Source organism: Enhydra lutris, unplaced genomic scaffold (assembly GCF_002288905.1).
Source record: "Enhydra lutris kenyoni isolate GAN:26980312 unplaced genomic scaffold, ASM228890v2 scaffoldscaffold10, whole genome shotgun sequence".
Classification (NCBI taxonomy): Eukaryota; Metazoa; Chordata; class Mammalia; order Carnivora; family Mustelidae; genus Enhydra; species Enhydra lutris.
In genome coordinates, this window is record NW_019154094.1 from 3,352,852 (window position 1) to 3,366,357 (window position 13,506).

A 13,506-nucleotide genomic window follows, 5' to 3' on the forward strand; every position below is an offset into this window, starting at 1 on the left:
CCACTTGTGATCTCTGTCAAATAAATAAAATCTTTAAAAAAAAAATGGTGATGGAAATACTGTAGAAAGTGGATTTTCTTCTTTTTTTAAAAGATTTTATTTATTTATTTGACAAACAGAGATCACAAATAGGCAGAGAGGCAGGCAGAGAGAGGGAGAAGCAGGCTCCCTGCTGAGCAGAGACCCCCCAATGCGGGACTCGATCCCAGGACCTGAGATCATGACCTGAGCCGAAAGCAGAGGTTTTAACCCACTGAGCCACCCAAGTGCCCCGAAAAGTGGATTTTCAATTAATGGGGCATCCTTGACTCCTCTAGCTCACACTTCCTTATCCAATGTTATGGGCGCAGGCAATGGAGTCCCAGAGGGCACGGAGCTTGCTCAAGGTCACCTGTTGTCATAACCCCAAGCTGAGACGTGGCTAGGGTTTACCGCGCATCCCAAGGCGGGTCCCTTCTGTAAGGATGGGACTTGAGACACAGTTGACTTGTTTGTTGTCCTTTCATTGAACATTCACTCGATGTGGTCTCCTGTGGAGGCGGCCCCAGCCCGGGTACGACAGAGCTGGGCACCCTTAGCTCAGGGGGTCAGGGACAGGCCTGCGGAAGCCAGAGGGCTCTATTTGGAGGGAGAAGGGTGGCAAGTGGGCCTTGGAGGTTGAGTGGAGGTCCCCACAGGCATGGTGGGGTCTGGGGGCAGGGGGAAGCGTCCCCCCCCATGTTGGCCGGCTGAGTGGCTTTGGAGCCCCTCAATACTTGACATTCACACGTAGTAACTGATACCCGACTCCGGGGCTAAACTCTGAGTCCCAGCCACTGGCTGGAAAGGTTGCTGCCTGCTGCAATGCCGTGCCATACCCACCCACATGGGGAAACTGAGGCTGGAGCAGGTGTGGAGACTTCAAAGGCTTTGAAGACCCAGTGCAGCCTGGGGCCAGGCTCTTCCTCTTTCTGAGCCTCAGTTTCCCCAAGAGTACAATGCGGGGGGGGGCAGCTGGCAGAGTGGGAGCTAGGCAAGAATCTGGCTCGAGCTCCAGTACTGTCACCCTCCCTCCACCCCGCCACTCTCAACCCCCCAAACACACAGGAGTTCCACATTACTCCTCTCTGGCTGACCCTAGGCCTCAACCCTTCCTCTCTCAAAGTGTGACCCCGCCCTCCAGCTGGCAGCGGAGCAGGGCCTGGTGTACCGTGACTGGGCTTGGGGATCTTCATGCACAAGGTCTGCCTCCCAGGAGGGGAAACAGGCTCCAGATCAGGACCAGCCCCTCCTAAGTCAGCCTTCTCTCCATGAGAGGTCCTGGATTACTGCTTTTAATTCTGCAAGGCCTCATTTTCCAGGAAGGCAACCAAGGCTTGGAGAGTCCTACTGCTCACCAGCTATGGGGAGGGTTGCTCTGGCCTCCTCCCTGCTGGCCCATCTCTGACCTTCGAGACCCACCTCCGTGGGTGGACACCAGGCAGCCATTGGATGGAAGGGGACATCAAGAACTGGAGGGACCCAGGCTCCCCTCTGCCCAGGCCAAACAAGGTCACCCGCAGGAAGCTCAAGGTTCGGGGGCTCAGAGTGGGGGAATCTGGAGGAAGCACAGAGGGGTGGCAGCTGGGTCCCTATCTGGAGCAGAGCATGGGGACGGGGTCTGGAGGGGTCAGGGCCCACGCTCTGTGGTTCAGTCCACCTTGAGGGCAGAGCCTGCCTCTTCCAGGGACCATAGCCCCCCACATCCTGGAGAGGCAGGCACAGCTAGGGAAACTGGGGTGCTAACGGGGTCACCCCAAAATCGCATAGCACAGGAATGCTGTGGAGGCAGGCAGTGAAGTGGGGAGATGCCAGGAGTACGCCCTTGGTCCCAGAAATGCCATTTCGAGGGCTTTATCCACAGAGAGTGCTGGGATGTAGGAGCCAAGGTTTGGGAACAACTCAAATGCCTCTAGGTGGGGAACTTAAACAACAGTTCATTACATATATACGTAAATTTTCTGGGGAAAAAATTTTTTAAAAGGATTTATTTATTTATTTGACTGTGGAGCTCTAGTCACATCAGGACGCAAGTCTCCAGGGAGCATACCTGGCGTTTTTTTTTTTTTTTTTTAAGATTTTATTTATTTGACAGAACTCACAAGTAGACAGAGAGGCAGGCAAAGAGAGAGAGGGGGAAGCAGGCTCCCTGCTGAGCAGAGAACCCAATGTGGGGCTCGATCCCAGGACCCTGGGATCATGACCCGAATCGAAAGCAGAGGCTTTAACCCACGGAGCCACCCAGGAGCCCCTGGTGTCTTATTTTGAAAAAAGTTTTTATTTGATATTTATATTTCATGTTTATGTGGGAGTGGGGGGGCTGCTTCTGTGTCTCACTCTGCAAGTATGTGCTTCCATCGTTTGCAAAGAACACACACACGTGTAGCTTGAACATGCAGGGAGGTCTGCGCGCATCACGTGCCCACGTTACGGACACCCACATGCGTGCACACTGAGCAAAAGCCTGCTTTAAAAACACAAGCTGCTTTACACATTATCTCAGGGCCTTGGGGCACCCCGAAGGCTTCCAGGAAAGGGTGCTGGGGAGGAGAAGGAAAGGGGAGGGGCCCTCCGGGCCGAGAAAGGCATATTTAGGTCCCAGTTAGCTCTGAACAAGAGAGCAGAGGAAATCCTTCCTGCCAGACTAGAAAAAAATCCTCCCCAGGCTTCGGAGTGGAAACAAAGCCTAAGGTCAAAGCCTAAACATGGGTGTCCCAGGCTGGAGACTCTTTCTGCATGTGTCCTCATCTAAGTGACCTTCACCAGCCTGGGGAGGTGACAAAATGAGGTGTTGGCCTGTTAGGGGCAGCTGCTGGAGAGCCATTCTGCACATCCTCTCCCTCCAGTGTCTTGAGAAGGGGTGGGAGATGAGGTGGGGCAGCTGTGGGGTCCAAGTGACCATCTCAGGGAGCGAGGGCACTGAGGCCCACAGTCAGACACTGTCCTCTTGGGCTCTTGTCAAGATAAAGGCAAAAGGAGCGCCTGGGTGGCTCAGTGAGTTAAGCCTCTGCCTTCGGCTCAGGCCCTGATCTCAGGGTCCTGGGTATCGGGCTCTCTGCTCAGCAGGGAGCCTGCTTCCCTCTCTCTCTCCCTGCCTCTCTGCATACTTGTGATCTCTCTCTCTCTGCCAAATAAATAAGTAAATAAAATCTTAAAAAAAAAAAAAAAAAGATGAAGTTAAGAGAAGGATGTTCTCCAGGACACAGTAGGGTAAGGGGCAGCTGGGTTTCCACATCAGCTCCTGGGGGCCTGGTTTCATCCAGCCCTAACTGGCCCCTTCCTGGGCCCCCTCTGCCCTGGGTCCAACAGCAGCCTGGCTCCCGCACGTCAGTCTGCCCTCAGGGGGAGGCCCCTGCAGGTCTGGTTTGTGCCTGATGCAGCCTCTGCCCTCAGACCCTCCCCACAGGGCCAGAAGCTGTCGGTGGGAGAGTCAGACACAGAGTCGCAGTCCGCAGGAACAGCAGGGAGCTGAGGGAGCTGAGAAGATGCCCCATAGGCAGGCCTCTTCGGTCAGGGGGAGGCCTGACCAGTAGCCCCGGTTGAACACCTGACAGCTGGAGCCCCGACCCGGGAGTGGATGAAGCCTTGAGTGCTTGAGTGGGGCAGTAGGGCAGGTATCCATGATGCTCTCGAAGGTGGGTTTCATACCCAGCAGTAATCCCCCACTCAGAAGAGGACATGCCCATGCCCTGTGGTTAGTTAGCCCTGGTCCCTATCTGCTCTCTGGCACCCTCCGGGTTTTCCCAGCAACTCAACAGGCCCGCCGGTGGGGGCGAGCTGGCGGAAAGGCTCCGACGGGCAGAGGGCGCGCCTGGGAGGTCGCGGCGTGTCCAACCTGCTTCCCTGCAGGTACTTCAGCATCCGTCACGTGGTCCCTGACCCACCACGTTTTCAAAACACATCACCAGAGATCACGGAAAATTGGGTTTCCTCTACATTTATTGCAACTGCTAAATGATTAACAACATTCACAACTTCTTAGATTAAAAAAAAGAAAGAAAAAACAAACCGAAAAACTTCCGTTTTGTAACATCACAAATGTCTTCTAGGTTTTACCAAGGACCAAAAACGCTAAAATTCTCTATATGATTTCCAGTGATGGAAACAAGCCAGAGACAGTAAGCACCCAAAGTGGCGAGTTAGCACTTTCCGGATGCCTGTCGTCCTCATGGAAGAGACCCTGGAACTAGAATGACAGAAAAGACACTGTGACTTTGACGAGGCTACACAACTGCACATCGCGCTCGCACACACACTCCCTGCGAGCAGCCTCTGCCAGAGAGGGCGAGTGCCGAGGGCCTGTGTGCCCTGGTCCCTAGCCAACGGCTGGCATGAGGACACACCATCAGGCTCCGCCCCAGCTCCCATGACGCCACCCCCCAGGAAAAGCATCACCTGAGTGCTCAGAGGACATTCCAGGATCAAGAAGGTATTCCCTTTGACGTTTGCCAAAGGCTCCCAGGGTCAGCTCAAAGTGGGATGTCCCCAGGAGGAAGAGTGGCAGGAGGCTGCAGGGACAGGACTTATAGCCTGGGAATCCCTATTTTACTTACAGATAAAAGCGGAGTTGACCAAGAGCGAAGATACTAGCACAGAGTGAAGATGATGGGCAGAGCTATCTATGCTGCAGAGAAAGAGCCAGAACCTATCTGGGGAGTCCACGTCTTGCTCGGGGCCAACGGGCGCACTGTGAAAGGCCAGAGAGGACCAAGGCCCCGTTCTCAGAGTTCCATCCACGTGCTACACCCACGGCCAACAAGGAAAGCTACCGGAAGGATGAGGAAAGAAAGGAGATGAACCCCTACAGCTGTGGCCCCCCCACCCTGCAGGCTGCTTCAGCTGTGCCGAGGAGTCTCGTCATCTCCCCGGCCATAAAGATCTGCCAGGGGCCTGCACAACAGAGCAGCCAGGAGCAAGGAGAGCCTGGAGGCCGCACCTGATGCGAAGAGACACAGCACAGGCCTGTGACGGGGGTGGTGGTGGTGGTGGTGGTGGTGGGGTGGTGGTGGTGTGGATCCCTCAAGACGGAGCCTGAGGAGCCCAGGCCTAGAGGTGAGGCCTATGGCTTTAAGAAACGGAAGATGGGCCAACATGGTAACTCACAGCTGTGCCCCTCTGTTCCCCCAGCTTGCAGAGTCAGCAGGATCCCAAGGTTCCCAGATCCGAGCACGCATTTAAAGCTTCCACGACGCTGCTTTACGAGAAAGGCTTGAGAGCCCCGCAGCCCGAGAACCTCGCACGTAGCTGCAAGGAGCGCGCGCCAGGAGAAGAGGGAAAAGCAGCGATCACGCGCCTAGAAATAGCGAGCAGCTGCAAGCCCGCCCCACGAGGACGCTTTCTGTTCTGTACAAGGGCCCTAACAACACAATTCTTTGCCCTGAGGTGCATGCCAGAAACGAAGCTTCCTGAAGAGTCTACACCCCAGCCCCTTCGTAGAAGAGACTCCATATGTGGTTTTTCAAAAAAGCAAACTGCAGTTTGTGGATTCTAGGGAGATCAGCGAATTTGAGGGAAGTTTCATCAACATAATGATTACTCCCCACCAAACACAGCTCTGTTATCCTGTCGCTCAACTTCCACTCCGTCTCTCGGGAGGCATGTAAGAGCTGAGCCTCCATCAGTCACGCGTTCGTGGAATCCAGCATCTCCACTTCTCGGAGAGCTCCTGAGCCCCAGCCCACAGGCTGTGTGCCAGAGCAGACTCCACTAATACCGGATTACAGCCCCTATTTACGGCCTAGAAGCAACGAAAAGCCCCCATCTGTCATCATTTTGGCACCAAGTTTGCAAAGAGAGCACCTCAGAGAGCAAGGCGCCCTGCGACGGGAGACCCGACCAGAGCCGGCGCTGGAGCACGAACAAGGGACCGGTGCTTCCAAGGGCAGCACCACCTTCTGCGGTGGGAGCCAGGAAAGACTTGCAGGGGACTGGCTGCTGCAAGCATTTGGAAGAGGGGGAAAGGCAAAAGCAGATCAAAGTGGTGCACTCTCTCTTAAGAAGAAAAGCCAGCGGGACCTCCACACCAGAGCTGCAGAGGCGCTCGTCTCTCGTGGACGCACCAGACCTACTTGGCCACTGGCTCCAGGGCAGATCCGGGCAGAGGTGGTGCTTTAAGAGTAACTGCTGCTTCGAGCCTTATTTGTCTCACCAATGGTTTCATCTATTCAGGGAGAGAATGATTTTGTTCATAACTGAGTTGGAAATTACAGGTGGGAAGGCTACTAAGAAGAGAAGAGAAAGAAGGGAATGTTTATATGGGCCCAAGGCCCTTGAGAAGGAAAAGGATTTGAAGATGCTCAGAAAAGGGATGTGGCAAAGCAGCTGCGTGGTGCAGCACCGGTTTCCAGATCGCCCTCACGCTCGCGGGACACCAGGCCCGTCCCAAGGCCCACTGGCGGGCTGCACACCTGTGAGCTCGGGGCTCGCGCCTTCAACCAAACCTGGAAGGGGAGAGGTGGGACACGTCCACATCCAGACACTCCTTGTTACCCTCACAGAATGTTTTCGTGCACGTCCGTGTGTGTGTGCGTGTGTGGTTTCCTGTTTGGTTTTGGGGGAGGAACTGCCTCTACGTACCAGCACGTCAGCTTGGGCGGAATGCCCCATGCACCAGCTCCCACACATACCTATTTGTTGGCCCGTTTGTGTCTGTACATCTGCATCATCCTCTGACGGAACACGTCAAATGTGTCTTCCTTGTGCTCCTGCCCGTCGGCACCTAACCCCTCCCCTTCCGACGCAGTTCCCCTAGGAGCAAAATGGAGAGTTAGCCACACCCAAGCACAGAGCCTGGCCACCAGGGGACTGGAAATGGCACAAGGAGTCAGAGTGGACGGAGGCATGTGGGACACGCAACAGGGAAAAGGAGAGGGAAAGTGAAGACACAAGTCACTGCGTGGAACAAGGGTACTCACCTGCGCGGGTGTGTGGACTTTCTGAGGGGCGCGCTCAGAAGCCTGATTACAGCAGAAAGCCTCCCCCAGCAGGTGGTAAGCTCAGTTTTAAATGAAATCCCTGCTGGATATTAATGGGGCCTAACAAACTCTGGGCCATCTTCTCCCACCCTGGCTAGCTGGCTTATGGGTTCCCGGAAAAAGCAAAGTGGTTTTTATTGTAACTACCTAGAATTACCACTGAGCTTTTCTGACAATAAGGAATGTGGCTGAAATGCCAGGGGCCAAGAAACCATTTAACTCATCTGCGTGAGTGCAGCAAGGAGCCTGTAGGAACACCTGTATATGTAAATCATCTGCTTCTCACCTCATCTGAAGACTCCCTTTGTCAGGGAAAAAACCCTGCCAGTTTGAAGCCATGTTTAACATGAGGGGAGCCAAGAAATCAGGCTTTGGATGAAAAGACTCAGGACAAGAATCCCAGAGAAAGCCTCTTCTCTCCAAGCACGCTGCCCACCCCATCCCTGGCCCCAAGCGCCTGCTGCGTACACGCTGACGGGCTCCCTGATGCCCTTCCCACAGGAGCCCAGGCCGTGGCCCTCCTTCCAGCCCATCTTCTGCAGCATCTGGAACCCCAGGTTCTTGTCAGTCAGCTTCTGCTGGGCGAAGTCAAAGTCCTTGGGTTTCTGAGGAGAGATAGGATATAGCATGTGGTCTGCGCAAAGCGCCAGGAGCAAGGGTCTGCCTGTGCTGCACCTGGCACAGTCCAGCACCCCCTCCCCCCGCCGCAACTGACTGATTCCAAGGGCACTGGGAGACACTGGGATGAAGCCACGGGCCGCTTCCCACTTCCCAGCAACACTCCCTGGGTGGGCTGGGGCTTCTAAAAGTGGAGAGTAAGAGATGCCCCCACAGAACCCAGCCAGACCAGCCTCAGGCCCCAGTGTGACCACTAGCACTGCAGTGCTAAGACCATGAGGAAAACCCCGACGGGCTGGAGGGTCTTGGGGCCAAGGGGTTAGCAGGAAGAGCCCTAAGTGGTGATGATGACCAGAGGGTACAGCCCCACACTGGGTGTAACCAGAGCAGAGGCTTGAGGCAGCAAGGCCCCTGGTGTATAGTGTTGGGTCGCCGGGAGTGCAGGAGGAACAATAGAAATGACCGCCGGGTCCTCCGTCTTCCAGCAACCACCCCCACCACCCAGCTTTCCTTCACCCTTGACTCTCCCGCCAAAAGGATGTACGCCCAGGTCATCTCTCCATAGGTAACCCGATACCTATGCAGGAAATAGATAAAAGACCCCCGCCAACTCCCTCCCAGCGCGACTTCCCCCACTCCCCTTTCCAGAGTCGAGGAACCTCACCCGAGGGTGCCCACCTCCTCCCAGCGCAACTTTCCTGGCTCCCCTTCTCCTGAGCCCTGAAACTTCGCGGGAGAGTGCCTTTAATAAATCTTGCCTTGCACCCACTTCGCCTGGTGTCGTGTTTATCTCGCCTGTAAAACCTTACATATAGGAGTCAGAGGGGAGGCAGGGCTGAGGCAGGAGGGGGCCGAACAGGCCATGAACCTGCTTAAGAGAGACTCTATGTGAAAAAGTGGCTTGCAGGGTCCTCCCTACTCCCCCACCCTGTTTGGAACGCGACTATGGGCTTCCGGAACTTGAGCAGTGACCCTATCCTGGAAACCTCTCCGGCTGCCCTCAGACATTGCTCAGCACACCTGAATGACTTGTTCATCTGTCCAGCTGCCCCATCCCAGGTCTGGGAGCTCCCCAGGGGCAGAGACTGGGTTTTACTGGGACTCTGGGATCCATGTCTAGCACAAAGCAGACCTCACTGAGAGCTGGGAAAGCTGGAAGGAATGGGGCTTGGGAAAGACCCTAAAGTAGAGGAATAAGAAGGCCTGGATAAGACATGGGCGCCAGAGCCGGCTGTGGGAAGACAGGTTAAAAGGCCTGGGGGGCCTCTGGAGAGCCTGCCCAGTGTGAGCAGAAAATATTTCTGTTTATGGGGTGCCTGGATGGCTCAGTTAGTCAAGCGTCTGCCTCCGGCTCAGGTCCTGATCCTGGGATCGAGCCCCACATCGGGCTCCCTGATCAACGGGGAGCCTGCTTCTCCCTTTCCCTCCACCTGCTGCTTCCCTTGTTTATGCACGCATGTTCTCTCTCTGCCAGATAAACAAGTAAAAAAAAAAAAAAAAAGAAAAAAAAAAGAAAATGTTTTCATTTACTCATGAATATTCATAAGTACACACTGTCCCTACCACCTGAGCCTATTTTTAAAAACATTTACTTAACACCGAGGACAGTCTGGATAGGCTGAGAAGGCCGCACGGGGAAAGGGCTCCTCCATCCTGATCAGCTGGTGCTGAGGGTAATGGTGAGAGTCTGAGGGTCTGAGCAGGAACAAGTGTGGGAGGACAAGAGGGTGGGTAAGGCCGGCCACAGGTCCCCTAAGGGCAGATCTGCACCCCTCCGGGAAAGCGGCTCAGAGGGAGCAAGCTGGAAGCTCTTGGCCCACGGAGAGACTGTAGCTCGCAGGCCTTGGCTGCAAGCCAGTTAACATGCATTTCGTTTCACCCATAAACCCCCTCTGAACCAAGTCACAGATGTACAAATGGAGACTCGGGAACCACATGCTGAGATCAGGGGGCCAGGCTGAGCCCGAGCCCAGGTGCCCCTCACCCAGACCACCAGATGCGCAGCCGGGTGTGAGCACCAATTCAAACTGAGCACGTCAGTTAGGACCATGAGCTTTGGGCCCAGGAAAGTACCCCCTCCCTGCTGTTCGCCGACCCAGCCTCTGGCTGCTGAGACCGACAGTGCTCTCCAACAGGTGTCCTCCACACAGGCTTTCCTGACCACCCCACGCCGGCAGAGACCTCACCTGGTTCCCGACTCATCTCCCTGACCTCTAAGGACCTGGGATGTGCCCACATATGTCCTAGGTGACCTCGGCCAGCCTTACCTGCCCCCACGTATGCACCTGTCTGGAGTTCACCCCATCTCCCTGAAGACCTGCCCCCCACCCCCGCCCTGGGTCTGTCCATTTCAGACAGTGGCAGCTCCGAACTCCGAGCTGCCCGGGTAGACAACCACGGAGGCATCCTGCATGCTGGGCTCTGGCTATTCCACACTCAATCCATCGGCAAGTCCCACTGACTGTGTCTTCACCCTCCCGGCCCCTGGCTCTCCCCAGCCCCCAGCTGACAGGCTGCTCTCAGCACAGCAGCCGCAGCGGCCATGTCTTCCCCTCAAACTACCACCATGGGTCCCCGAGGGCCTCCCCGAGAGAAGAAGCCTCACTGCTGACATCTGTCTACAGGCCTTCTATGACCTGGGGCCTCACTGCCTTTATTTCCTCACCTCCCCACCCCATGTGGGTGCCACAAAGGGTTACCTGTTGACACAAGACCACCTGGGGCCTCTCCCAGGCCTCCCTGAATAAATGGCACCCCCAACCCCACATTATTCCCTATTTCCCTTAGACCTGCGTCCAGCACATGGGCCACAAGAGTCTCACACATTCCTGTCCCTGTTGGCCCTGCTCGCTGCTGCCTCCAGGTGGCAGACGGCGCCTGGCACATGGGCAGGGTCTGCCAGTTACTGCACACGTGTGTGCACAGACCCATCCACACAAAGTCTCGGCTTCTAGCCAATCAGCGAGCTCTTTAGCTACATTTACAGCCCGCTAAATCTGAACCTTAAGGGCCAGGACGTTACCTTGTTCATCTCTCCCAACACGCTGCGTGTACCAGACCTCGCCTATTGGTTAAATAAACACATTACTACCCACCTGTGCTTCCGGCAACACAAAACAGTTTCAAGAAATCCCCGAGAAAAAAGGCTGTTTGTTACGCCTTGTACGTCGTGAGGTCTAAAGTACCAGTGTTCTGTAGTTACAAGCCACAGTGTCCCCTAAAACTCCAGCAAACACCAACTGACTACGGCACGTGTGAGAACTCGGTCATGCTCACCTTCTTTTTGGACACAGGCCGCCCCCGAGGTCTGTCGTAGGCGATGCGAACTGGTTCATGAACTGGAAGACACGAGAAACATACCCGTACACACACGTCAATTTCTCCGCATCTCTCAGCACCGCCCGCACCGCAGCCTGCTGGGCTGCCTCTCAGGAATCATGGGCACCAGGAGCACAAAGGCAGGAATACACGAGCCCCGGTGAGGGCTGCGCGATGGGCAAGAGTCTACTTTAACACAGGACTTCCCGCGTGTATGATGAAGGGTTCGATGCACAGGCCACTTTCCATGACCGTAAGAACACGTTTTGCTTCAACAAATAAATTATTCGCAGTCTCCTGCCCTCCTAGAGTTTCTGCAACTGTTCGGCTGATAAAGACTTAAAAGTCCACATAGAACTTTCCAGTACAAAACAACCGTGCTTCTCATACAGAGCACTGAATCACATTATAGCCTTATTTTTAATGAAGGAGAGATCAGCAGGGGTGGGTTTTTTCTCATCAACAACCCAAGGAACTGAGAGCTTCCAAAACAGAAAGAGCTCCACTTTTTCCCCATGAGGGACTTGAGGCATTGGGAGAGGCTGCCAGCAGCAGCAGGAAGTTCTTAAGGACGTCTGAATTGGGTAGAACAGCTGGCAATCCGTGGTAGCGCCAAAGTTTCCAAACACAAACCACAGGACTGTTCTGTCAGCAGGAGAAACTGAACTGATGCTCTTGGGAGTAAGTGTGACAGTGAGCACGGAGGTGACAGAACATGGGGCACCGTTTGACACAACCACCTCCCAGGAAGGTACGGCAACCACCTCCCAGGAAGGTACGGCAGCAAGCACAGCCCAGGCCTGCGTTTGTGACGACACCTGGAAGGGTGGGGGGCATGAGGAATAACGAGGGCCAGGGCCGGTCCATCAAAAGGTCGCACACGATCCCATTCTGCCTGCTGACAGTCTAGAAAAAGCACGACCATGAGGCCAGAAAATGGGGAGGGGACCACAGAGAGAGACAGACATTTCTGGAGAAAGGCTCCAGCTCCACCGTGCTGGAGCAACTCCTGGCTGTACACGATTGCCCATATTCCTCAGACTGTGCCCTTAAGAAGGATGTGTGTTACTGCTGTTAAACGGTACTTCAAGAATCTTAACCCTCCCCATGGAAGAAGAGCAGATGACCTCCTGTGGCCCAGGCAGCAGAGCACAGGGCACATGGCTCCCACTAATCCTGCCCAAGACCAGCCCCACCTGTGCCCTCCTTCCTCATCATCACTAAGCAGGCATCAGTGCCCTGGGCCGTCCAGGGACTCAGAAGGCTGGGTACTCCCCAAGGTCACGGGCAGGAAACAGCTGACATGACCAAGGCCTGTGCCCTTCACGGCCGGGGCTCCTCCCCTGGACTATGAGCAATCCTGGAAACATCGAGCAGCCTCTGATGCTGACACACGGCCGCTGCACCAATACAGCAGCGCGTCCTCGGACTGCCAGCCCTACACCAGCTGGCAACGTGAGCTTTGCAGGAACATTTTGGAGTGGTATGCAAAACACTACAATTATTTTAGGTTAAAAACACAAGACCAAAGAACTTCATGTTCTGTTGGCCCTGGGGGGTTTGGGGAGATAACGTCCAGGCTGGCAGGTATAATCAGAGGCGGGAAGGGGGAGAGGGACCGACTGGTCATCTTGTGGCCAAAAGCCTGGGCTAAAGGCCAGTAAACTCTTCCATACTGTCAGGCAACGTCACCTGGTCTCCACAACTTTTCCTGGTCACCACTGAGCAGCATGGCTCCTCTGAGATGCTGACCGGAAGGCCGTGTTAAGACAGATGGGACGATGACCTGGCACTCACCTTTGGGCTCCTGGATGAGACACAGCCTCTTGGGAGCTGGGATCATGCCGACCTTCAGGGACTTGCTGCTGACCCTCTTCCGGGGGAAGCAGGCCCCCGAGGAGGCCTGTGACAGCGCAGGTGCCCCAGCTGGGCCATCTTCGGCCGCCTCACTCGGGAGGCCATCGGTGGGGGGGCTGCCCTCAGAGCCCTCGGACTTGGCCGCCCCTCCTGCGGACCTGGAGGACCCTCTAGGAGTAGAGACCTCTTCACCCCCCTCCTCCTCGTCGTCGTCCTCCTCCTCGTCATCCTCCTCCTCGTCAGGCATGACCTCTGGGCTTTCCAGCTCAGCCTCGTGCTGAGGGGGCTCATCTTCGAACTCTCCTTCCCCTTCCATGGGATCAAGGGGGCCTTCCTGAGAATCCGCGCCCTCACCAGTGTGGAGGTTCAGTGGAGATGATGTAAAACAAATCGACGGGCATAGTTCAAATACTTTCTTTCGATAGAATTTGAAGGCTGAACTATTTTGGTCATGGAGAAACCTGGGACAAGGATGAAGGACACTGGTTAATCAGAGTGACCTCTGAACATTCATATTTACTAAACTGTCCAGAAGAGATCCAGCAAAGCTGGGAGTGGGACCAGGGAACAAATAACCTAACCCCTTCTTACCAACTACGGTTGATGATGGTGCAGCTGCACAAGGAGATAGAGATCCGAGGACTGGTGGTAACTGAGCAAAGTTAAGAGGCCTCATTGCTTTTCAGGGGAGGGAGGTGGAGGAACACAGTACGCAGGAATA

The 13,506-nt window shown here is 55.2% G+C and overlaps 1 protein-coding gene across 5 annotated transcripts in view; it reads right to left on the reverse strand.

Moving 5' to 3' along the window:
- Positions 1-3,939: 3,939 nt before the first annotated feature.
- Positions 3,940-13,506, reverse strand: part of LOC111143922 (SURP and G-patch domain containing 2) — a 30,901-nt gene continuing 21,334 nt past the window's right edge. For 3 of the 5 annotated variants that reach the window (XM_022497952.1, XM_022497951.1, XM_022497949.1), the window contains exons 7-10: positions 12,726-13,246; positions 10,887-10,948; positions 7,461-7,597; positions 3,940-6,765 (exon numbers count right to left, since the gene is read on the reverse strand). In XM_022497952.1, the coding sequence (XP_022353660.1) occupies positions 6,645-6,765; positions 7,461-7,597; positions 10,887-10,948; positions 12,726-13,246 (841 nt within the window). In that variant the 3' untranslated portion in view covers positions 3,940-6,644. Of the gene's footprint in view, positions 7,598-10,886; positions 10,949-12,725; positions 13,247-13,506 lie in introns of all 5 variants that reach the window. The other 2 variants (XM_022497950.1, XR_002640349.1) reach the window with 2 other exon arrangements.